The 25,939-nt window shown below is 37.9% G+C and overlaps 2 protein-coding genes across 7 annotated transcripts in view; both read left to right on the forward strand.

Moving 5' to 3' along the window:
* Window positions 1–6,211, forward strand: part of BDP1 (BDP1 general transcription factor IIIB subunit) — a 90,558-nt gene extending 84,347 nt beyond the window's left edge. For 4 of the 5 annotated variants that reach the window (XM_076008086.1, XM_076008089.1, XM_076008090.1 and 1 more), the window contains one exon: window positions 3,121–6,211. In XM_076008086.1, the coding sequence (XP_075864201.1) occupies window positions 3,121–3,237 (117 nt within the window). In that variant the 3' untranslated portion in view covers window positions 3,238–6,211. The remainder of the gene's footprint in view (window positions 1–3,120) is intronic. The other variant, XM_076008088.1, reaches the window with a different exon arrangement.
* A 3,046-nt stretch (window positions 6,212–9,257) lies between these two features.
* Window positions 9,258–25,939, forward strand: part of MCCC2 (methylcrotonyl-CoA carboxylase subunit 2) — a 61,410-nt gene continuing 44,728 nt past the window's right edge. For both annotated transcript variants that reach the window (XM_012783232.3, XM_076008101.1), the window contains exons 1-5: window positions 9,258–9,506; window positions 15,540–15,606; window positions 19,601–19,685; window positions 21,298–21,399; window positions 25,375–25,502. In XM_012783232.3, the coding sequence (XP_012638686.2) occupies window positions 9,378–9,506; window positions 15,540–15,606; window positions 19,601–19,685; window positions 21,298–21,399; window positions 25,375–25,502 (511 nt within the window). In that variant the 5' untranslated portion in view covers window positions 9,258–9,377. The remainder of the gene's footprint in view (window positions 9,507–15,539; window positions 15,607–19,600; window positions 19,686–21,297; window positions 21,400–25,374; window positions 25,503–25,939) is intronic.

Consider the following 25,939-nt stretch of genomic DNA (forward strand, 5'->3'; position numbering starts at 1 on the left):
ATAATATATTATTTTCTACCTTTTTTAAACCTAACAATATATCTTAGAGATATCTGCAGAATAGTAAAGAGCTTCCTTATTCTGTTTCTCTTTTAATTTAAATTAAGCTTATTGTTTTACAATAATTGTAGATTCACAGGCAATTATAAGAAATAATACAGAGAAACCCCACCTACCCTTTATGCTGTATCCCCCAGTGGTAACATCTTGTACATGTTGCAGCATCGAAACCAGGGTATTGACATTGCTCCACTCAAGACATAGAACGGCCCTTTTTTAGACACACCTACTTCTCTCCCACTTTCACTCCTTGATATCTGGCAACCTATTTACCATTAAATTTGTTACTTCATTTCACAGCTTGGGTTCTCTTGAAAATAAAATTGTTATTTCAAGGCTGAGTGCAGTGGCTCACACTGGTAGGTAGGCTGAGGTGGGAGGATTGCTTAAGGCCAGGAGTTGCGAGACTAGCCAAGGCAATATATTGAGATCCCTGCCTCTATAAAAGCTTTTTAAAAACTAGCTGGATGTAGTGGTGCAAGCCTATAGTCCCGGTTACTTGGGAGGCTGAGGTGTGAGGATCACTAGAGCCCAGGTGTTCAAGACTTCAGTGAGCTATGATGGCGCCACTGCACTCCAGCTTGGGAGACACAGTAAGACCCTGTCTTCGAAAAAAGAAACAATTAATTTGTAATTCAAGAGTATTATGTCAGTGGAATCTTACATGTAGTTATAAAAATGAAATCATACATTTAGAATTGGCTTTTTCTCTTAACATAGTTTCCTGGAGATTCGTCTAGATGGCTGTGTATCAGTAGTTAGTTTCTTTTTATTGCTGAATAGTATTCCATGATATGGCTGTACCACAGTTTGTGGGTTTTTTTCTTAATTTTTTTTTTTTTTTTTCTTTTTTAAAGACAGGATCTTACTCTGTTATCCAGGCTAGAGTACAGTGGCCTAATCATAGCTGACTAGCCTTGAACTCCTGGGCTTGAGCAATCCTCCTGTCTCCTTTTCCCAAGTCGCCAGGACTACAGGTGTATACCACCACACCCAGCTATTGTTAAAATTATTTTTAGAAATCAGTTCTTGCTGTGTTGCCCAGGCTGGTCTCGAGCTCCTGGGCCCAAGGGATACTGCTGCCTCAGCCTCTCAAAGTGTTGGGATTATAGGCATAAGCCACTGTGCCTGGCCAGCAGTTTTATTTATCTGTTTACCTATTGAAGGACATCTGGTTTGTTTTTAGTTTTTGGCTATTATGAATAAAGCTGCTATGAACATTGATGTACAGATCTTTTTTAGGAATAAGTGCCAAAGAATATCCTTATTGTTTTTAATGAGTATGTAGTGTATTTGTATCGTAGAGTAATAACTAGTCTCATAGTGGTAGACATTAGGTTGTTCTTAAAAATTTGCTATTTCAGACAACATGGTAATAGCTAACTTATAAATGGATCATTTTGCACATTTATCCATAGGTTTAATTCCTACAAATAGAACTCTTCTGACTAATTGTTCTCCCTGATTATCCTCCATAGGTATTATGTCAATTTCTGCTCTTTGTAGCAGTGTATGGGAGGGCCTTTCCCCCCACACTAGTATGTTGTTAATTATTAAATACTTTCACTTATGTCATTTCTTTGTAGATTTAATGAGCATACAAATTTATTGAATGAGGTAGAGCATCTCTGTGTGTTTGAGTTGTTTATCCTTTGTTTTCTGTGAAACATCTGTTGATAGCATTTGGCTTTTTTAAAAAGATAGAATATTGACTTTTTTCATACTGATTTTTGTAGAAGTTCTTGTTACATTGAGGAAAAAAAACCTCTTTGTGTTAGAGGTTTCAAAGTTTTTTTCCCTCTGTATGTCATTTGTCTTTTGATTTTGTATATGGTGCTTTTTGCTATACAGACATTTTTATTTTTCTGTAGATGAATTTATTAATCTTTCTTATATGACTTCTGGCTTTCAGGTAGTTTAAAAAGGTACCCTATCTCCTCCCCCTAAATTTGCAATTATAAAAGTGTTTTTACATGAGGTTTTTTTTAAAAAAAATGCTTCTACATTTAAATCTTTTGATCCACCTAGAATTAATTTTGCTGAGTCATAGCTCTGACTTGTGTTTTTTTTTTTTAAACTCTGGGATGATTATATAGTTTCAACATCATGTTTGAATAATCCAACTTTTTTCAGTTTTTTTAAAAAATATCACTTTAATCGGATACTAAATTTCCATATATATTGGGGTTATTTCTAGTCTCTGTATCATTGATATTGTTTCTGTGCCAATACCATACTGTCTTTGTTTTTTTTTTTTATCGATTTGTAAGTGCTTGAGAAGGTTGTCTTTGATTTGTGATGTTTCCTTTAAGTGCTGTTCTATTTCATGGGTCTGTCTATTCTTATGCCAGTAATTAAAGTATTTTTATTACAGATTTAACAATGTTATTTTTATTATTAAATTTTTTTTTTTTTTTTTTTTTTGAGACAGAGTCTCACTTTGTTGCCCAGGCTAGAGTGAGTGCCGTGGCGTCAGCCTGGCTCACAGCAACCTCAATCTCCGGGGCTCAGGGATCCTACTGCCTCAGCCTCCTGAGTAGCTGGGACTACAGGCATGTGCCACCATGCCCGGCTAATTTTTTGTATATATATTTTTAGTTGGTCAATTAATTTCTTTCTATTTTTGGTAGAGACGGGGTCTCGCTCAGGCTGGTTTCGAACTCCTGACCTTGAGCAATCCGCCCGCCTCGGCCTCCCAAAGTGCTAGGATTACAGGCGTGAGCCACCACGCCCGGCCTATTAAATTTTTTATGGAAATTAGAGTAAAGTAATGGATCATAGGTCCATTATAATTTATCTAATTATGTCTAGTGTTATATATTAGGTGTTTTTAACTTTATAATTAATGCTGTAAAGGTTATTCGTAAAACTCTTAATATGTTTAGGATTATTTACTTAATATAATAGCATAGAAATGAAATTGTTGGGTCAGTAAGTATGGAATATATGTAGAACTCAATATTTATTGCCACATTCCTTTTCAAACATTATGTCAATTTAGACTACCACTATATGTTGTATTGTGTGGTTTTTGTTTTTTTGTTTTTTTTTTTTGACCAGCCTTCACTGAAAGAAGGACGTAAAAGTGGCCAAAACCGGGCACCCGAAGAAGAGCCAACCACAGTCTCTGAATATTTCTTCAGTGATATCTTCATTGAAGTGGATGAAACAGAATAAAAGAGTCTCTTACTTTTTCTTTTCTTTCTTTCTTTCTTTCTTTTTTTGAAGCCTGGAATTTCCAGAGTCAATTACAAAAACAAAGCAGTATTTAGAGAAAAGCATCACTGTCTGTTTTTTTTTTCAGGTTGATTTTGAGTATATAATGAGCTTGATTTGAAGCTTTTATAATCAGTGGAAAACATTTCTGAGGTTCCTTTCATTCTGATGATTCAGCATTTTGGAAATTCCAAGCAATTAAGACTGCTTTCTCAGAAATAGCAACTCTTGTTTACATTTTGACTCTTCCTGTGCTGAGCACACATGGACATTCAGGAATGTTGTGGATAAATTTTGCTGTATCAATCATAGTGCCGATGTATTTGGAGGTTGATTGTATTGTATTTAACATTTAGGAATTTCATTTGTGAAGGTGTTTTGTTTTGTTTTGTTTTTTGGGGGGGATGATGAAGACCTTTTCAGTTGCCTCTAAGTACAGTCATGTGCCACATAATGTTTCAGTTGACGGACAGACCACATATATGAAGGTGGTCCCATAAGATTATAATTGGATTGGATTATAATGGATATAATTGCCCAGTGACATTGAAGCCATTGTAACACAACATATTTGCCTTTTCTGTGTTTAGATACATAAATATTTACTGTGTTACAGTTGCCTACAGTTCAATACAGCAACGTGTTGAACAGGTTCGTAGCCTAGGAGCAATAGGCTATGTCATGTAGCCTAGGTATGTAGTAGGCTATACCATCTAGGTTTATGTAAGTACACTATGTGATGTTCTTACGACATGAAATGCCCTAAGAACTCATTTCACAGAACATATCATTAAATGACATATGACTGTATATGAAAACAAAGCGTCAAATTCTACTTTAGTATGGTAAATGTTAAAAAACTTTTTTATCCGCTGGTTGGCTGACTGGAGAATATTTATTTTTCTAATTCATGGTGATGTAACATTAGCCCTAATTGAAGAACTAGTATTTAACCTTATTATTTATAAAGATGAGACATCAAAGAGCTTATTTATATTTAAAATTTTTATTTAAAAGGATATTCAGTTTTAGTTATTTTGACCCCTCAGATTGTGGGTAAAGAAGGCATTAACAAATTTATGTTTGTCTCCTTTCCCTCTTCAATTTTAAAGATATTTAAAATGATATAACTAAAAATGCTTGGACAGTTCATGTTTTGAAAACATTTTTTTCTCATTGTTTAGTATATTGACTTTGTACTGTGAATTGTTTTGTTTTTCTTATTTCTTAGATAATCTCAGGATTTTCATGGGGGGAATACTCTTTACTTCATTTATGAGGCAAATTTCCATACAAAACTCAATCTTCTTTCTGTATATGCACACACACATTCCTTTTTAAAAAGCTAATTTCTTAATAATTTTTTTCCCATTAAATTCTGCTAAGGAACACTTAGTCATTTAAGCACAGAGCATAATTCTGATGTTCAAAACAAAAAGTGAGACTTTATAAAGTCAGTGATTATTAACAATAGGAATTTAAGTTTTGTTTTTAATTTCAAGATTTGATAATTTGCATATGTACTTCTATCTACCCAAGCAAAATCTTTTATAGTTCAAATTAAACTTCTCAAAGAGCATATTTATTCTGATTTTATTTGAAAAGCCTCCTGTGTTGATAATACATTAGTTCAGAGGTTGGAAACTTTTTCTGCAAGTTTGAGTTTGCAGGCCAGAGGGTCTCTGTGGCACCTACTCAACTCTGCCACTTTTGTGTGAAAGCAGCCACAGTCAGTACTTGAAAGAAGGACAGTGGCTGGATTGGTCCCTACATTAGACAGCAATTTTCTTAACTTAAGGTGCTGATGTCTGTATGTATGAATTGTCATTGAAGTTATGAGTTGTGCCTAAAAGTTAAAACTGTGTTTATAGCATTATGTAATGATCAGTATTGCAATTGAGAAAATATTTTAAAGTCTAGTTAATTGTATTTGTATATTGAAAACATGGTGGCAAGTTTTCAAGTTCCTTAGTAAACAAGTTTAACAGTAATGCTAATTTATTGAAACTACTGCTATTAGAGCACTTACTCATTGCCTTTTAGTGAAATTTACAACTTAACTTTTTGTCATAAAGGAGGATCTATCTGAAGTACTATCTTGGGTAGATAACAAATAGAAAAAAAATTTTAAAAGAGAATCTAAAATTCTGAGTGGAAATTCTCTGAAGTAGGCATTTATTTATTTTATATGATTAACATCACAAAAATCATGGTAGTAAGTCACATTGCTGTTTTAATACCCTGTTTTTGTAAATTTTTAAAATTTTCATTCTGAAAAAGTTTCTTTCTCTTAATTAGTATTAGTTTGGGTGTTAGATTGCCATGACTAAACTATTATTTATCCCTGTGTAATATTTATTTTTTAACTTTGTTAACATCTGTCTCTTTTTCATCTATAATAAATTAATTTTATGGAAGATGTAATTTTTTTACTGTATAAAGAATACAGGGGCATTCATTATATTAGAGAATCAAGTCAGCTGGCTAAATTATCTTACTGTTATATCCTTAAAACTAATCTTGGAAAAAGAAATTTAATCAGTGTATTTACCTTACAAGGTGGAATGACCTATGTTAAGTCTGATTCATGTAAAGAATATGTTACAAAGGATTTATTTATAAACCTTAAAGGAGATATGATTAAAAATTTTTATCTTTTCTTGACTTTTCCTCCTGAACACTTACATCTTAGCAAGTGATCAACATGTTGGTTTAAAAGCCTAATTGTTGGTAAATGATTGAGGCACAGATAAAAATATTAATATCCACTGTTTACCATCATGTTATTTGAAATGGAAGTGACCATGTATACTATCTTGCTTGAAGAAGTCTTTGACAAAAAAAAGCAATATCTGTTATTTGTAAATTTTCTTGTTCTAAAGAAAGCAGTTATGTTCTATATATAAATTATGTAAATAAAAGTTATTTTATACCATTTCTGTTGTCTCCTTTTCAGATGACTAAAGATATTTATGTTCAGTTAACCAAAACTAGTAGTCTCTACTTTTTTCCTTCCATAACAATATAGTATAAGTGGAAGAATTAATCTTTATTCTTATATACTTGCTAAGAAGAATGTTATTTTGATCTTGTAAGAATAAAGAATAGAGTTTCCCCCACATTTGGGACATAGGAAGTGTTGCTTACTTTTTTGTTCATTTACTCCTTATGAGTTTTAGGATATAAGAACCCAATCTCTTTTACTCTTGTTTTTCTTCTCACTTTTTTGTCTGTAGAGAAAGACAAATGGGAAAACTTAGTCTTGGATATAATTTAAACCTGGATTTTTGAAGTGCATATTGGCAAAATCTTGTTGTCCAAAAAATTTAGCTTGAGAGAAATATCCATGGAAACTTTCCTAAAGGGTAGGTAGTCTAGCCTTTTCTTCAGATAACAATTTTTTTGTCTTAGATTTTGTCAGACCATTAAAGAGCTAAATACATGGTCTACATAGTTCTGTTTGCTTATGTTTAGGGACATTGTGAAATAGTACAGAAGCCTGAAGAAGTTATTTTTACTACAATGACATAGAATTTGTTTACTATAACATCCAATATCCTACCTAAGAGATATTTATATCTTTGGCCTCAATATAAGGAATAATTGTGCTTCTATTCAACTGGTCTTTTTTTGTTGTTGTTGTATAGGCTTTGTGTTCTTTTGCAATTCAAAGCCAAATTTGGGGCCAACTTGTAGCAAGGTAAATGTCATGCATTTTGTGCGCTAAACTCACTCTGACTTTATTTATTTATATATGTTAATTTACCCCTGCCTAGATTTTTTTAAATGTGTCACTTTTTCAAAATAACAAGCTACCATATATTATGCCAGGCACTGTGCTAACCTCTTCATATGCACTGTTTTATGTTGGTTTTTTTTTTTTTTTTTTGAGACACAGTATTGCTCTATTCCCTTGGCTAGAGTGCAGTGGTGTCACAGCTCACTGCAACCCGGAATTCCTGGGCTCAAGTGATCCTCCTGCGTCAGCCTCCTGAGTAGCTGGGACTACAGGTGTGCACCACCATGCCTGGCTAATTTTTCTATTTTTTTGTAGAGATAGTCTCATTCTTGCTCAGGCTGGTCTTGAACTCCTTGGCCTCAAGCAGTCCTCCTACTTTAGCCTCCCAAAGTGCTGAGATTACAGGTGTGAGCCACCACACTTGGCAAGAATTTTGTCTTTCTTTATGACTTTTCTCCTTCCTGCTTCCTTCCTGTTTTCTCCAAATATGTTAGTCACAATTTAGGATTAGTCCATATTCAGTATTTTCATTGTATTGTGATCATTGCTGCACCACATAATGTACTAGAATGACATTTCCTTTCTGGTACAACTTAATTGTTTTTCTTGGAGTTAATGATTGCCTCACTTCTTCCATTGTTTTGGTGTTTGTTTTTTATTTTTTTCCAAAGAAGAGGAGGGTTCTTTTTTTTTTTTTTTAAACAGTGACTTTTCACACCCTCTAGTAAGTCTACAAAGTGCCCTTGCTTTCTACTTGGTCACACTGTCAAATAAATTGACAATTTTTCTTTTCATTCCAGGAAACTTCCTGGAGCTCTTGCTTACTGCTTAAATATGGACTAGTGGCTTCATAGGTCTTCATGTGTCTTATAGCTGTCATCCTGGGACTTCTCTTTGCCATTATCCTGTGAATTTCTCATTTTCCTGGTTTGAATTCCCTGTTTCTGCAGCCCATGTCATTGTCTTTCATGGTTTTTGTTTTGGAGAAGTACATTTTCCACTCATTTACTGCAAAAGGGTGCATGGATGATAAAATTGCTTGAGGCTTTTCGTGTCTGAAAGTTAATTTACTCTCAGTAAATGGGCTATGAATAGAATTCTTGAATGACTTGGAAATAATTTTCACTTAATTTCTAATGCATGTGCCATTGTCTTCCAGTTTTCAGTGTTCAGAGGTTTGGTGCCATTCTGATTCTGTATCCTTTGTGGCCTATTATTTATGTATTTTTTGACTCTGGTATTCTGCACTATAATGAGCTTTAGTGTAAACCTGTTCCTCTTTTCTGTCCTCTCATTCATGTGGTTGGGTACTTCATGGGCCTTCTCAATATGGAAAGTCATTTCCTTCCTTTCTGGGAAACATTCTTGTATTATTTCTTTGATAATTTCCTTTCTTCCATTCTGTTCTCATATCTATAATTTCTATTAATTAGGTTTTGTACCTCCTTTACTGGTTGTTTATGTTGTCTTTTGCCTGCTGTTTTCCATTTCTTCCTGTCTCCTTCTTTCCTTTTGGTGGTGTTTATTCCACTTTTGGGGGGGGGGTAGAGGAGGTTTTTCTCAATTTTGACTTTTTTTTTTTTTTTTTGGTGAAGATAGGGGTCTCACTATGGTTTTGCCCAACCTTGTCTTGAACTCCTGGGTTCAATCTATCCTCCCGCCTCGGCCTCCCAACGTGCTGAGCCACTGCACCTGCCCTGAAATAAATACTTGAATGAGAAATTGAAGCAGTGGTAATTAGTAGTGTTCAATAAATATTTGAACGAAAAAGTTGGAGAGTTTTGTATAGATCGTTTTTAATTTTTATGGGTGCATTTAGAGTCCTTTATTTAAGTTCACAGCGCTAATGCCCACAACCTTGTATCAGTCCAATAGCGAAAATAATTAGGAGAGTGTTTTAAGATCGCCAGTGAAAGGACTAAAAGCTTGTCATACCGTACGCACTCATGTGACAGATGAGATTCACTCGTGTGGTGATACAGTCACTACCGTGGCGGGACTGATTGGTGTGCCGGTACAACACCAATACAAACGCCGCAGCAGCTCACTCATCCAGCAGAGCGCCGCGGGGGAGCGGGCAGCCTCGGCAGAGCCTGGCGATCCTGGGCTCGCGATGGGACGGGGCCTCGCGGGGCTGCGCCTCTGTCCCTTATTGGTCGGGCTAGGGGGTGTGGTGCCGGCGCCGACCAATCCTGAGCGGCGCGCTCAGACACGTGCGGGGTCCCGCCTGAGAGTCCCAGCGGCCTGGGCTGAGGCTTGCAGGGCGCTACCAGAGCCGCGGCCCTGCACAGGGGAGCCGCGGGGGAAAGCACCGGCCCGCGGCCGCTCTCTCGCTCTCCTCCCTCGCTCTGTGCCCGCCGCCATGTGGGCTGCCCTGAGGTTAGCCCTGCGGCCCAGCGCGCGCGCCGCTGTGCCCGGGCTGCGCGCTTATCATGGGGACTCCGTGGCCTCGCTGGGCACCGCACCGGACTCAAGCTCTGCCATCTACCAGGTAGGCTGCCTGAGCGCCCCGTGGCCTGTCAGCAGCGCGGGACCGCTGGGACCAGGCTCTGGCCGCGACTAGGAGCAAGCAGAGGGTGGGCGCACTTAAACAGCGGTTGTTATCTCCAGATACCCTAGTCATGATTCTGGGACGTACTAGGGTATCGTGAAGTTTGAAAAAGAAAATCATTCCAGATCAAGTAAATTGTACTTCACTTTGAGAGCTGGCACTGTACATTGTGTCTTTGAAATCGGTGGTTCTCAAAACATGGCTTAGCATTGTCACCAGGGGAGCTTGTTTAACATACAGCGGCCTGAGGCTCACTCTGGACCTTCTGGGTCTCGGTCTGAGTCCTGGTGTTTGCATTGTTAATGAAGTCCTCAGGGCACTGGTAACAGCCAGCTCTGGGAGCCATTGGCCTACCACAGCCTAAATAGTTGGTTATATTAATAGAGAATCCTTATTCTCTAGTATCTTTTGAGTGGTTTTTCTTGGAATTGGGAGGCATTACAAGGTCAAAAAAACAACAACTCATGGCTTGTGAAATACCAGAGCTATAAAATTTTAATCTGTTCCCATCCATGATTTTTAAGTCTATACAGATAACATTTAAATCATACAAACAATGCGCAATTATTTGTCAGGAAAGAATGTTTAATTCAGAAACATTTAAGTGGTTACTGTGGTCTAGGTACTATTTTAGGTTTTTGGTATAGATGTGTTAAGACTGGAACTCTTGATTTTGTAGGAAAGATGAACAAGAAAGCAGTTAACTTCAGTGCAGTGTGATAAAAAGGCATCTAAAACTTGAAAAGGTTGGTCACAGATAGGACATATGAGTGACATGGATCTTTATTGGGTAAGAACTGGCCAGGTTCATGGTGGATGATGGGAGGTGAGACTATCAACCCAAAAGAATTATAAGAACATAGGTACTGAGTTACGAAAGTGTATTTTTGGTATGAGAACTTGGAAGTCATGGCTAAGGGCATGGAATTCATGGAATATTGTCTAGAGGTGAGACTGATTTTGGGGCCAGATAGAGGAGGACCTTATATGCAAAAGTCACGTTTAGATTTCATTTTGCATGCTGTCCACTAAAATATTTAAGTAGAGAAGTGGCATGGTCCTATGGATATGGCAGAATCATCAGTGTCAGGGCAGTGTGGAGGATGGACTAGTGTAGGGAAAAAGTAGAGTTAGGTGATAGCTGGAAGAGTTGAGTCTTTTTTTTTTTTTTTTTTTTTTTGAGACAGAGTCTCACTTCATTGCCTAGGCTAGAGTGAGTGCCATGGCGTCAGCCTAGCTCACAGCAACCTCAAACTCCTGGCTCAAGCAATCCTTCTGCCTCAGCCTCCCAAGTAGCTGGGACTACAGGCATGCGCCACCATGCCCGGCTAATTTTTTTTTCTATATATATTAGTTGGCCAATTAATTTCTTTCTATTTATAGTAGAGACGGGGGTCTCGCTCTTGCTCAGGCTGGTTTCGAACTCCTGACCTCGAGCAATCCGCCCGCCTCGGCCTCCCAGAGAGCTAGGATTACAGGCTTGAGCCACCTCGCCCAGCCAAGAGTTGAGTCTTGAGATGATGGGGTCAGAGTTATGGTTGTATATAGGATGTGGGGATAGATACTGAGGAGCAAAGAAGATTATAGAGTTAATAACTGAGTGAAAAGGGAGGAAATGGGTGAGGAGTCATGGGTGATTTTGGAGTTTCTAACTGGGCAGGATATTTAGGTGGGTGGTAATGCCCTTACTACAAGGAAGGCTATAGGACCAGTAGTGGGCTTGACAGATCAGAGACAGGATATTTGGTGATGGGTTTTATATGAATCACCTTTTGCTAGGTTGTGCTTCATAACATTCTAAAAATCTCAGTAGCTCACAAGGGCAGATACTAATTTCTCACTCACCTTATGTGTTGGTGGCTTTGAGTCAGCTGCTGTGATTGTTCCACTGCAAGGTGGGTCCAGGTCTGCTCCATGTTTCTTCTCATTCCCGGATTGAGGCTGAAGGAGCCGCCCTGTTTAGACATGCTCTTCTCATGGAAGAAGGCACAGGAGAACGAAGCCAAATACAAATTGGATTTAAAGTTCTGCTGGGGGCTGGGCGTGGTGGCTCACGCCTGTAATCCTAGCACTCTGGGAGGCCGAGGAGGGCAGATTGCTCTCGGTCAGGAGTTTGAAACCAGCCTGAGCAAGAGCAAAACCCCGTCTCTACCATAAATAGAAATTAATTGGCCAACTGATATATATAGAAAAAATTAGCCGGGCATGGTGGTGCATGCCCGTAGTCCCAGCTATTCAGGAGGCTGAGGCAGGAGGATTGCTTGAGCCCAGGAGTTTGAGGTTGCTGGGAGCTAGGCTGACACCACGGCACTCACTCTAGCCTGGACAACAAAGCAAGACTCTGTCTCAAAAAAAAGAAAAAAAAAGAAAGTTCTACTGGGATGTGATGAAACTCCTATGTGCTCATATTCCATTAGACAAAGCAAGTCATATGGCTAAGCCCAACTTCCATAAGGACAGGGGGTATAAAGTGAATGACCCAGTGTCCTGTGTTTATTGATTATAAATAGTAACTATAACAAGTAATAATAATGATAGCAGAAATTATATAGCATGCCAACCATTTTTCTGAAGTCTTAATATGGATTTAGTCGTGTATTTATCATAACAACCCTGGGTGGTTGGTACTATTGTTATCTCTATTTTATAAGATAGGAAAACTATGGTAAACCTAGAGGTCAAGTAAGTTGTCTAAGATAACATAGCTATTAAGTGGCAGAGTCTGAATTTAAAGCGAGAAAGTCTGGCTCTTAACTATTGACCTTGGTGTCTTGATTGTTGCTTTATAATGCTTCTCATCCAGCCATTCCTAGGTGGGTTCTATGGTTGAAAAGACTGGGTAGGAACTGGCCAATGGCTCAGCTCAAATTCATTATGACTGTCGGGCACTAAGCCCTGTGGTTAATCAGTTTCATAAGAATCTTACTAGGTGAGTAAGTTTTGAGCCTGGGCCTTGGGAAGCAAAACCTTGCAGTTGGTTCGTGAAAATCTCAATTGTTGATGTTCTTATTGTTATAATTAATATTGACAGATTCTAAAATCATGGATTAAATGAATAGAAGTCAATAAATTGCATTTTTCATTAAATTTTTCATTAAATTAGAAAGGATCGTTTTATTTTTGAAGTTTTTATTCTATTTTCATAATAAAACATCATGGCTCCAAGGAAAAAAAAGTTTTTATCCAGTGTGGCAATCAATGTATTATGTTGGATGTTAAAAGATCTCACTTAGGTGTACCTTTTTTTTTTTTTTTTGAGACAGAGTCCCATCTCACTCTGTCACTGGGCTGGAGTGCAGTGCCATCATCCTAGCTCCACAGCAACCTCAAACTCCTGGGCTCAAGCAATTTTCCTGCTTCAGCCTCCTGAGTAGGGAGGACTGCAGGCACACACTACCATGCTAGCTGATTTTTTTCTATTTTTAGTAGAGATTGGGTCTTACTCTTGCTCAGGCTGGTCTCAAACTTCTGACCTCAAGTGATCCTCCCACTTGGCCTCCCAGAGTGCTAGGATTATAGGCATGAGCCACTGGGCCAGCCAAAGAACACCCAATGTGGGGCACGAAAGTACTGTTATCTTCTGGAACTTCCAGTTACAAGCAGTTGAATTTGATGCAGACAATGGGGAAGAAAAGGTAAAGCCATGCCATGGATGAGAGATGGCTCATAGAGGTTCTATTTCCTGGTGCCCTGGCTACAGTTCAGTTTCTCTCTGCCAGGTTTTCCTAGTCTCTCACATTAGAACAGTAGTGGGTACTGCCTGCTCTCACTTCTCCCACTACTGTGCACCTCCGAAAATCTTGGCAATTAGTGATTCTTTCCTTTATTTCTTAACTGGGAGGCTGGTTTTGCTAGAGTAAGGGCTGCTTGTATAACTAGCTTTAGTTTTGGTTCATGCTGTTCTAAATTGGGCAATGTCATTGGCTGCAGTGATTGCACCTTAAGGTTTGGATACTCCGAAAGAGGGTTACTTGTTTTCTCCGTGCACATGTGAACTGTTTTTCATCAGCTTTGAACATTGGTATCTGTGGTTTGCAAAGTTGGTAGGAGACCATGAGGTAGGATGTAGGTGGAGGGGAGGTCAGTAAATCTTGATGAGATGGGGAGAAAAAAAAATAACTAAAAGTACAGCAGAATCTCATCAGCCTCTAGATCTATGAGGGAAGAAAAACTGGTTAAAGGACACTGTGGGAGGCATTTAGTACTGTGGGAACCATTTATAGGACAAACAGAACCTTTCAAGGAAAGAAAGATGGGAAAACTTATATCTTAGAAAAGAGTTAAGTAACACATTGGCCCATTGTGGGTGTGTAGACCTTACTATATAGGATCCTATTTAATAAACTATAAAAAACAAATCTATCTGACAGTTGGAGAAATGTCTTCACTAATTGGATATTTGATTATTGATTTGTGATAATGGTTCTTATCTTGTGGAGATGTAGAAAATAGATGAAGTGTTATGTCTAGGATTTCCTTCAAAATGATTCAGGATGAGGGCCATGAAGGAAACAACCTTGGTTGTGTATGGTTAATTGTTGACATACATTGGCTACATTTGGTTCATTGTACTTGTCTTTTTACTTTTGTATATGTCTGAAAATTTTTGTGAAACAAAGTTAACATTAAGGACAACAAATCATAGGGGAGTTTATATGTTGCTGGAAAAAAACCTTTCCTTGATCTTATCAATTTTGAACAGAACATAGGATTGTATTTAAGTGAATGTGTTAACTTTTCACACACCTTGCTGAGATAAAAGGTACCCAGAGTGAGACTGTGTCTCAAAAGAAAATAATAATAATGATAATAGAGGAAAGTTGCTGGTTTTTCCCCAGCTCATGTTATCATATCATGATACAAACAGTAAGATAATCTGACAAAAGTTCCAGTGGTAAGAAGGGGGATTTGCCTCTTACCAAACAAACTTCTTTTTGGTATGTTCCCAATTTGCCCTGAGTGGAAACTCAGAAATGGAGATTATAGGCCAGTGTCTCTCTGATTTGGTTGCAAGTGCCCAGGGTAGGACCAGTCTTTAGTGCTTTTATATGTTTTTGCTTGTTTTTTAAAAGCTCCCCTGTGAATCCAATGTAAAGCCAAGGTCGAGAAACACTATTCTAGGCAGATTCTTGAGCTTTAAGTTTCCAGCAGGTTCTTTTCCTTAGGGTGCAGCACTGGGTGAGATGAGAAGGGTAGTAGCTTACAGGGCTGTCAGACAGATGCTTCAGGGCTTGGGACCTCCCTGCCCCAGGGCACAGGTTTGTTCCTTTCCCCAACACCATGCCACTTCCTTTCTTTTTTATATTCTGGATTTTTCAGAGCAAGGGAATGTGGCAGAAACCATGATCTCAAGAGCTATAGAAAAAAGGAAATAATGGAGCCATACTGTAAAGACTGTAAATTCATCTAAAGCTTATATTCCTTAAAATAGGAAAACAAATAGAAATCAGTTAAGTTCCATGGCTGTTTAAGGAAGAAAGATGTTAAATTGAGTAGGAGTAGCCAGAAATGGCATTGGAGATGAAATGAAACATGAATTAGGCTTTAAAAGAGGGGTGAGATTTGGAGAGAGGGATGAACCGGGTGGTGGTAGAGAGGGATTTGGAGAGAGGGATGAGCCGAGTGGTGGTAGAGAGGGATTTGGAGAGAGGGATGAGCCGGGTGGTGGTAGAGAGGGATGAGCCGGGTGGTGGTAGAGAGGGATTTGGAGAGAGGGATGAGCCGGGTGGTGGTAGAGAGGGATTTGGAGAGAGGGATGAACCGGGTGGTGGTAGAGAGGAAGAGCTTGAGCAAAGGCAGGCAGGGGTGACTTCCATCCGTAGGATGGGGCAACCAAGTGTAGAGGCCACACAGAGGGGCATAGGCTGATGTTTTTCTTGGCCCTTATTTTGGTAAAAAAGTAATTGATTTTTATAATAATATAATATTATATTATATATCTATAATAATATTCTTCTCTCCTTTCTGTTTTAGGAGAATTATGAGCAGATGAAAGTGCTAGTAAATCAACTCCATGAACGAGTGCAGCACATAAAGCTAGGTAAGCCCATCATTTATTCTTCAGTTTATGCTTTTAATGATGATATCCCTTTATAGTTATTGGCTTTAGAAAAAACTAGTAGCATTAAGCTTTTGACTCTTAAGACTAATTATATATTTGTTGGTATACAGACATTTAATTTGATTTTTTCCTGTTACTTGGCCAGTTTTTCTCCTCATACAGCACTGCTGTACTTTGGGGGGAAAGTAAAGATTCAGTATTTTCCATTTTTAACTATTTTTGCTTTTCATTCTCTCTCTCTCTCTTTTTTTTAACAGATATACATTATGACGTTCAATTTTTAACTATTTTTTCTTAAGGTTTTATTTTACTCACAGTATCACACTGAAATTTTTGTTCCACCTTAAGCAACTACAAGATTTCCTATTTATTAGGCATATTCACATACTATATACATGCTAAATTTTACATAATTATACATTTTATGCTGTGATATATGGCTTGGAAATAATTTCCATATGGGCTTACTGCTAATTAAATAAATGAGATTTCCTAAAAACTTTGCAAATTGTCATTATTTCCTATTTTAAAATTGTGGACATAAATGACATTCTTTTGCTTAGAAAAAATGGAATCATAGGAGCATATCAATAGTATTATTCTGTTTTGCTATTATTGATATATATGACATTTTTACTTTAGAAGTCATGTGACTTGAAATTAAAGATTATTTTCAAAATAAGATTTTTTTTTTTTGAGACAGTGTCTCACTCTGTTACCCAGGCTAGTGTGCAGAGGTGCAATCATAGCTCACTACAACCACTGACTCCTGGGCTCAAGTGATCCTCCTTGCTTAGTCTCCAGAGCAGCTGGGACTACAGGCACGTGCCACCACACTCAGCTGATTTTTAAATTTTTCATAGAGAGTAGGGTCTCACTGTGTTACCCACAGTGTTGCCCAAGCTGATCTCAAACTCGTGGGTTCAAATGATCCTAACTGATTCAGCCTCCCAAAGTGTTGGGATAACAGGCCTTGACCCATCAAGTCTGGCGTAAAATAAGATTCTTAATAAATTACAAGTACTTCATTTAGAATGAGCTATGTGAATTTTATAGCCTCATATAAAAAAATAATTCTCTCCAGTATCTTCATAGATAGAATCTGTTTTATCTCTCTATTTGTAAACTTATGGTTTAAGAGTATTATTGCCGCCTGTAATCCTAGCACTTTGGGAGGCCGAGGCGGGAGGATTGCTTGAGCTCAGGAGTTTGAGATCAGCCTGAGCAAGGGTGAGACCCTGTCTCTACTATAAATAGAAAGAAATTAGCTAAACAACTAAAAATAGAAAAAATTAGCCGGGCACGGTGGCACGTGCCTGTAGTCCCAGCTACTCGGGAGGCTGAGGCAGGATTGCTTGAGCCCAGGAGTTTGAGGCTGCTGTGAGCTAGGCTGACACCATGGCACTCTAGCCTGGGCAATAGAGTGAGGCTCTGTCTCCAAAAAAAAAAAGTATTATTGTATTCTTAGGTATGATCTTATCACATCCAGAGGACAGACTCCCAGTAGAAGTAATTAGGGAAATAATTCAGAGAAAGCCTAATGAATTTCTTTTTAGTTTAAATAAAAATATTTATATTGCTTTTTTTCTCTGAGGACTTTAGGGAGGCAAGGAAATCGATTAATGGCAGATGAACAGGGAGATCATCTATAGTTGCCCATTCATTTGTATAGTGTATTACAAAAGAAATTAATTCAGTATTTTGGTTCTTTGTAGCATTTTGAGAGTGGTGGGCTGGACTGCTTTGTTATTCTAGTAATTAAATAACTTTGGACAAGTCATTTAATCCCTCTAGTAAATTGCCAGTACTTGTGAATTATAGGCATTATTCACTATAAGCACACATTTCTGTCTTCTTTTGACTTAATAGATTAATCAAAATTAATAGAAAAGAACAAAAAATAGACTTATTGGAATATCTTGGTCTCTGTCTTGTGTTTTTAAGGGTCTTGCTATATTGCCCAGGCTGGAGTGCAGTGGTTATTCACAGGTATAATCATGGTGCACTACAGCCTTGAACTCCTGCCTCAACCTCCTGAAAGCATATACCACTGCACCTGGCAGTCTTTTTACTATAGCAGTTGTATCAAATTCAGTTAAATCCCCTAACAGTTGCCAAGACACAAACAGATTAGGAAACTCAGAGTGGGATCAGTTGAAGCAAAGACCTCATTCACACGGCAATAATAATTACTCTCATTCTATCTGGGGAGAATTAAAAAAAAAAAGCCTATAAACTCCCTACACCTCCTCCTAACTTAGGTACTTATAATATATTTAAAATATTTTGAAAATGGCCTGTATTTGATATTTTTTGGTTTCAAGTCACAGAAATCCAAATTCTGTGCTCTTTGAGTCTGCATCAAGGATAACCCACTTTCTGGCTCTTCCTAATAAAACTAGAATTCACCAGCTGCTCCAAATTGTAAGGTCCACCTCTAGGCAGACTTAAGAAAGAATGATGTTGTCTGAAGCACTTTTTATATATATATATATATATATATATATATATATATATATATATATCTTAATCACCTTTTTGTCACCCCACCCTCTCCTTCTGTCCCCTCTCCTGCCAGCCCCTTAAGGGGCACCTGTATCACCTGACTCTCCAGAGACCTTCACCTAGGCCTGGATTTCCTTGTGGTGCCTTAGTTCATCTTTTCTTTTGACATGTATTTTTAAATAGCTTTAATGAAGCATAATTGACATACAATAAATTGTATTATTTAAAGTATGCAATTTCATGAGTTTAGACATATGTAGACACCATGAAACTGTCACCACAATCAAGATAACGAATGTGTCCATTGTTCCCAAAAGTTTCCTCTGCCCTTTGTAACCCCTCTGTTTCTTCCTCCCCTACCCCTGAACACAGCTCAGGAGGGACTTGGCTGGAAGGAAAGAGAAAAGCAATTTGACTTAAGTTACACTATCTTGTAATCAAGTCTTTCTTTCCTTCCCAGAATTGTTTTCATTTTAAAAGATTAGATGTGTGATATAATTTTCTTGGCAACCTTAAGGCAGATTTAATCTTATAAATACATGCTATGTGCCTCTTCAGAAAATAAAAAATCCCCTTAGGTACAACCAAGAGTCCTGAAGGTCATATTTGGAAGCTTGTTTGAAATAGATATGACCTTATTTTCTCACCTACATAAAGAAATGGCTTTCTTAAATATCTGAACATTTCACTAGACAAAGACTTTATTAGGATGAATTTCTTGGCCACCAATGAAAATAAACTAATATATTAATTATTTGATACTTCTGTTCCTGCTCTATTACCTTGGCTTAACTGAGAGCGGGTTATAGATATTCATTCCTAAGAATACCAAGAATACCTCAGTGAACTCTTCAGTTTTTTTGTTTTCTTTGTCATGAGGTGAGCAATGTTGGGAAGCACTTAAGACAATCTCTGAGTCAAGATACTATCAAAAGGGGACATTTTAATTGCTGTTGGAGGTGTTCGACTCTGCCATTTGCAGGCCTAAAAAGTTATAGGTCACTAATGGCACTTTTGTGAAAATTTTGCTGTGCTTATCATGGAATTAATTTCTAAAATTATGCTTTTACCTAGTACAAACGAAGATAGAAAATATAGTGCAATGCTAGTTATATATAGTAGGTATTTAATAAATGTGAAGATGAGGCAGTATTTGCAATGCGTGAATTGCAGAGAAAATACTATGTAATTTCTTTAAATAATCACTAGTGAATTCAAAATGTGTATGATATATTCTAGGATCAGGGATAGACTGATTTCTTTTTTAAATGCCAGTTTCTTTATTTACTTCAGAAAATTAGCAACTTGTAAGGTGAATGAATGATCTGAAAAATTAGCCTTTATCAGACAACATGTTGAACTTTTAAAAAGCACCATATTTTGGATTAAGTATTATGTTTTTCTGGCATCAACTTAGAGACCTTATATCATGTCAATCTATTCTAAACTAATGATGCTTTTATCATAGGAGGTGATGAGAAAGCCCGAGCGCGGCATATATCAAGAGGAAAACTGTTACCCAGAGAAAGAATTGACAATCTTATAGACCCCGGGTTGGTACATGCCTAAGTCCTAACTCTGGGTGTTCTCTATTCCATGGTACTATATTTTGTAAATAAATTATTTTGAATTCTGGTTCTTATTGTAAGATTCAACAGCATACGTTTATTGAGAGCCTACCATGTGTCAGGCACTGTTCATGCACTTGCGATACATCTTTGAACAAAATAGATAAAGAACTTTGGCTTACTGGAACTGGGGAGATGGAAAATAAACAATAAACATCATAAATTATGTAGTAAGTTGGAAGGTGGTAAATGTCATAGGAAAAAGAAAAGGTAGACAAGGGTAATGGAAAGGAAGATGGGGGGGAAGTTGCAGTTATAAGTGGGATGGGGGGTAGGCATCATGGAGAAGGTGACGTTTGAACAAGATGGGACATGAGAGAGCCCTGCAAATATCTCGGGAAAGAGTGTTGCAGGCAGAGGGAACAGCCAGTGCAAAGACGCAGGGGTGTGAGTCTGCCAGTTATGCTGATATGCTCCAGGAGTAGCCAGGAGGCCATGTGGTTGGAATGGGGAGAAAGGAGGGGAGAGTAGTAGGAGATAGGTCAGATCCCCTAAGGCCTTTTGGGCCATTATACAAGTTTTAGTTTTTACCATGGGGGAGGTATTGTAGGGCTTTGAACAGGAGACCTGTAATCTATCTGACTTACGGCTGCTGGGTCGTGAGCAGACTATGGACAGCAGGGGTAGAAGCCCTGAGATCAGTTGAAGGACGATTGCAAGGATTCAAAGGAGACGTGACAGGGACTTGGATGGTGTTGGTAGTGGAGGTGGCAGGAGTTCAGGTTCTAGATATGTTGTGAAGACAGAGCCAGCCCAACAGGATTTCCAGAAGGATTGGATATGGAGTGAGAAGGGGAAAGAGAAGTAAGTGAAAACTCGAGAAGTATTTTTTTCTTATAATATATGCACACACATTCAACCTGGAGACAAACACAATTAACACCTGGTATATATTCTTCTGGACCATTTCTGTGCATATATGTACCAGATGCCTACGTTTTTCTAAAAACAAAAATGAAATCATACTAAATGTGTTTCATAGCTCCTTTTTTTCGCATTTAATGTATCTTAAACGTGCAAGTGAGAGGTAGTCTAATACAGTGGTTAAGAGGCTGGTCCAAGGGCCTAGATTGCTTATTAAAATCCCAGCTGTGCCACTTACTAAAGTTGTGTGACTTAATCACTGTGTTTTTGAATTTCCTCATCAGTAAATGAGGGTCATAATAGAAAGCATCTTAGAAGGTATTCTAAGGAGTAAATGATTTAGTTTTTCTAAAGCCCTCAGGAGGGAGCCTGGCACATGGTAAGTGCAGCATAAATGTTAGCTGTTATTCTGTTTCTGTATTCATAAACACATTTGTACATCTTCTAAAATAAGCACTTACCATTCTATTATATGGATATACCATATAAATCCTTAAAATATTCACATCATATTTTTGTTTTAGATTTTTAAATTTTAGATTTGATATACAAATGCATATTCGAAACATTGTCCCAGTAAAGAAAAATCTTTTCCTTTTCCATGTGTAACAATTGAAATGCCTGTGTATTTTTTAATGACATTAATTCAAGCAACATTCTTTCTTCCCATCAGGTCTCCGTTTCTAGAATTATCCCAATTTGCCGGTTATCAGTTATATGACAATGAGGAGGTCCCTGCAGGTGGCATTATTACAGGCATTGGAAGAGTATCAGGGTGAGTATTCTACCTGTGCTCCATAATGTGGGTCAGGAAGAAGACCCTGATGAGGTGCAGGCATCCAGCACTCTCTTTGCATATAGGCAATATAAGTTTTATGCTACTTATATTATTTAAGACTGAGGCATCCTCCTCAGACCTGTATTGGATTCATTTGTGGAGCTTTAGAGACAAAAATTGAAGGGAAAAAACCTAGCAAAGGTCCTTGGGATCCAGTCCAGACCTCTTAATCAGAATCTTTAGGCATGGGCTTGGCTTGTATAGGTTTCAAAGGCTCCATAGGTGATCTCTTGTACATGCAGGCTGAAAACCACTGTCTTAGAGGAGTGGTTCTTCATGTGTGGTCCCCAGGTAGCATGAGCATCACCTAGGAACTTGTTAGAAATGCAGATTCTCAGGTCTTCCCCAGAAATACTAAATGAGAAATTCAGGGAGTGGGGCCCTACAGTCTGTGTTTTAATAAGCCCTCCAGTTTCTTTGTTGCTAAAGTTTGTGAACCACTGTAGACTTAGGGAATCTAGATTGCCAGAGGTTAAATTTATTTATATATATTTATGTATGATCTCCCATTTACCATGTAGTTACCATGCCAGGCACTATTGTAAACACCTCCCATTGATTACTTGTCTTTTTCTTTTTGTTGGGGTGTGGAGACTGAGTTTTGCTCTGTTACCCAGATTGGAGTGCAGGTGCATGATCATAGTTCACTGCAACTTTGAACTCCTGGGCTCAAGCAATCCTGCCTTCAGCCTCCTGAGTATCTGGAAGTAGGTGCTCACCACCACACCTGGCTAATTTTTTAATTTTTTGTATCGATGTTGCTATGTTACCCAGGCTGGTCTTAAACTCTTGGCCTCAAGTGATTCTCTGGCTTCAGTCTCCCAAAGTGCTAGGATTATAGGCATGAGCCACAGTACCTGGGTACTTGTCTTAACCCTTATTATAGCTTTGTAAGAATGGGTACTATTATAGTCATCACCATTCTGCAGATAAGGAAACATCCTTAGAGAGTTGAATACCTTGCCCAAGATCAAGCCACCTGTGAAGCTCAGCTTTGATCTGAGCCTGACTGAGCCTGTCAGGACTGCTTTTGGCCCAGATGCTGGTTTATGATGTGTGTTCCTCTGCAAGTCCACGTTGTAAGGTTTTTCGGTGATGGAAAAAAGAAAAGACAGACATGGAATGGAAGCTCTGTGAAATCAGGAATTTTGCCTTTCTTGTTCACCAGTGTGCTGTTAGTACCTAGAACGGGACATGGCACATAGAAGGCATATAAAAAATATTTGTTGAATAAATGAATGATGACAGGAATTAATAGGCCAAGTTATCTGTGCATACAGAATGGGATAATGAAAATATATCATGCTTATATGAAAATACTGTATTTTTGTTTTCTCTGGTTGGAGGTGGAACTTTCTTTACCCCATAATGATAGCAAATAAAGAGGTATCAGAACATAGCCTTTTAAAAAACTACTGCACATTTTAAACTATATAATCAAAAATCTTTTCACAGACTCTCAAATTGTTCTCTGTGAACACCACTAACCAGGGGTCTGTGTTGGGCAAATGTGTTTTAGCCCATCAGTGATTTCTTTCCATGGAGGCAAGGGCTTGATTTTATCTTTTCACTAGAGCTGCTTTAATGTTGGATATTATAACTGAGAAAGAATTCACTGTAATCCTAGCACTCTGGGAGGCCAAGGCGGGAGGATCGTTTGAGCTCAGGAGTTCGAGACCAGCCTGAGCAAGAGTGAGACCCCATCTCTACTAAGGTTAGAAAGAAATTAACTGGACAACTAAAAATATATAGAAAAAGTTAGTCAGGCATGGTGGCACCTGCCTGTAGTCCTAGCTACTTGGGAGGCTGAGGCAGAAGGATTGTTTGAGCCCAGGAGTTTGAGGTTGCTGTGAGCTAGGCTGAAGCCATGGCACTCTAGCCCAGGCAACAGAGTGAGACTCTGTCTCAAAAAAAAAAAAAAAAAAAGAATTCACTCATTTAATAGTTGTAAAGTAGTACTTTATTATAATTTAAATGGATCTTTCCAACATAAAAAGTGTGGTTGAGCACTTTATATTGTCAGTACTCTTTCTCTGACAAGTGACAGGATGAGCTGGGTTTGCTCAAACTAATTTAAACAAAAAACATAATTTATTGACTCTCTCATCTGATAGGTTTGGGCATAGCTGGATCTAGGAGCTCAAACAGTATTATCAGGTCACAGGTTGTTTTCTGCACCTGGCCCTGCCCTGCTCTTCATCAGCTTTTTTTCCTTGGCAGGTGCTCTAAATTGGTAGGCAGCTATGGCACAGGAGTTCCTGGTTTATATTCTGTGTGTTTAGCAGCTGCAGTGTAAGCAGAGGTCCTTGGGGCTTAGGCTCGGGCATCCTGTTGCTGAGCTGCAGTGGGAACTCCGAAGGACAGGCCTGGTTGATGCACCCACCTCCAAAGGTGGCCCTGGGCAAAGTCCCACTTGAACCACATGGAGTAAGGACAAAGGGGCCGTTCTGAAAGAAACTTTTTAATTCTGTTGCCACAATAATATAATAGATGCTAGGTAGGCAAAACCAATAGATGTGCAATATAGCATTTTTGTGGGCCAGTTTATTTCTCATTCTGTAACATGTCTGTGACCTTTTAGTAGATGAGCAAACGTGATTATGTCTCTTGTCCAAAGTCACATACCAAGCAAGTGGCAGAGCTGGAATTTCAGCCTAGCTTTGCCTAACTTCACAACCTGGCCTCCTTCCAGTACCAGAGCTTCTTAAGCTTTCTAGTGCGGCACTTCCAGGATTAGGGAGGCGTGAATACACGCTCTGGAGGTGTGGGGTTATAGCACAGCAGCCTGCCATAAGCCGAAATTTCCTTTGAAGTCTTAGTTTGTTTAACATGAAAGTCATTAAAAATGTTTATTCCACCTGATAAAATGTTCATTGTAATGTAGAAAAAGGTTTTATATGACCTAGTGTATAAAACCGATGCTCAGAGGAGAGTCCTGTTTGTGTTGTAGTGAGCCCCGCTGGGAAGTGCAACACTACCCTATGCTGGATGTTCAGTTGTTCTCCACTTTTTGTCAACAGGAATTTGATGAGTTACTCTTTAGAGTTCTAGGCAATATAAAGTGAGATAACAAAAACATCGTAAATATAAAGAAAATTGAATTTTGAAAAAAACACACTGTTATCTCAAATTTCAAGTGAACCTCTGATTTTAAGGTTTCTTGGCAACCCTGTGCGATTTCCCTGACCAGCTGTCTTTCCTTGGCCACCTAGCTCTTTGTCACTTGTGAGTCCTCATACCCAATAAACTGGTTTTTGTGAGAAAGGGCACTGTTGATGACTCAATATGTATGTTTTGACTCATTATTTATATATTTATGTTATTATATGTTTTCAGTATACTATTCATTGTGACTTTAAGCAAGATAAATGTTGTATTTTTTTACTTCTTTTAGGTGTACAGGAAATCATATGGCTGTAATGTTGAAGAACTTTTGAAAATACAAAAATAAACCTCAGTACTCTTGATGGGTCATTTTTCATTTTTGCAAATTACATTCCTAAAGGGGAATTTTGAAGGTTTATTATGAGGGAGTTCTTTACCCTTGATACTTGGATTTTGGGGGAAGGCAGTATTAGTATTATCTTGTTAGGACCCTTTCATTCAAAGAACTACTAAGAAATGTGGCGTAGGTTGTTAGTTTTCACTACTGGTATAGGACTGATGAGTCTTTAAAAATCAAATATAAGTTTGTAAACTTGTTAAAAGTGATCATTTTGTATATATAAATGAATATGTGAGCTGTGATTAAAGCTTGCATTTATATCCTAAGGTTGTCTACTAATGAGTGTCATTGGTGATAGGTACTAGAAGTTGAAGGTCATATTGACATGTCTTGTATTGAGTGTAATTGGCCTTTAATTTTGAAGAAAGATCTCATATTCTCTTTCCAATGAAATTTCTGCCTTTCAGAGTAGAATGTATGATTATTGCCAATGATGCTACTGTCAAAGGAGGCACCTACTACCCAGTGACTGTGAAAAAACATTTACGGGCACAAGAAATTGCAATGCAGAACAGGCTCCCCTGCATCTACTTGGGCAAGTCATAAGAGCTGTAAAATAAACTATTATTAGCTGCTAAAATGCGAGGGTGTTTAGAAAGCTATATGTATGATATTATTAGTGGGTATTTTAAAAAACTATTGATTTCTCCCATAATTACAAAGAAAATGTATGTTTGCTAAAAATTCTGGGGGGAAAAAAGTAAATAAGAACTATATATAATAATATCATTGAGGAATAACCCCGATAATATTTTGGTGCATGCCAATTTTTTTTACTACAGGTTTGTGGATTTTTTTCTTCTATATATTTTATTTTTCTGTTAACCATAATGGGTTCAACATCTGAAAAAATAATAGCTAATATTTATAGATCTCTTGAGCGCCAGGTATTGTGTTAAATGCTTGAGTATTATATAATTTGAACAGATATAATTTAAAGTAAATTTAATTTCCAATAAAAGTAAATTTATA

Source organism: Microcebus murinus, chromosome 11, assembly GCF_040939455.1.
Source record: "Microcebus murinus isolate Inina chromosome 11, M.murinus_Inina_mat1.0, whole genome shotgun sequence".
NCBI lineage: Eukaryota > Metazoa > Chordata > Mammalia > Primates > Cheirogaleidae > Microcebus > Microcebus murinus.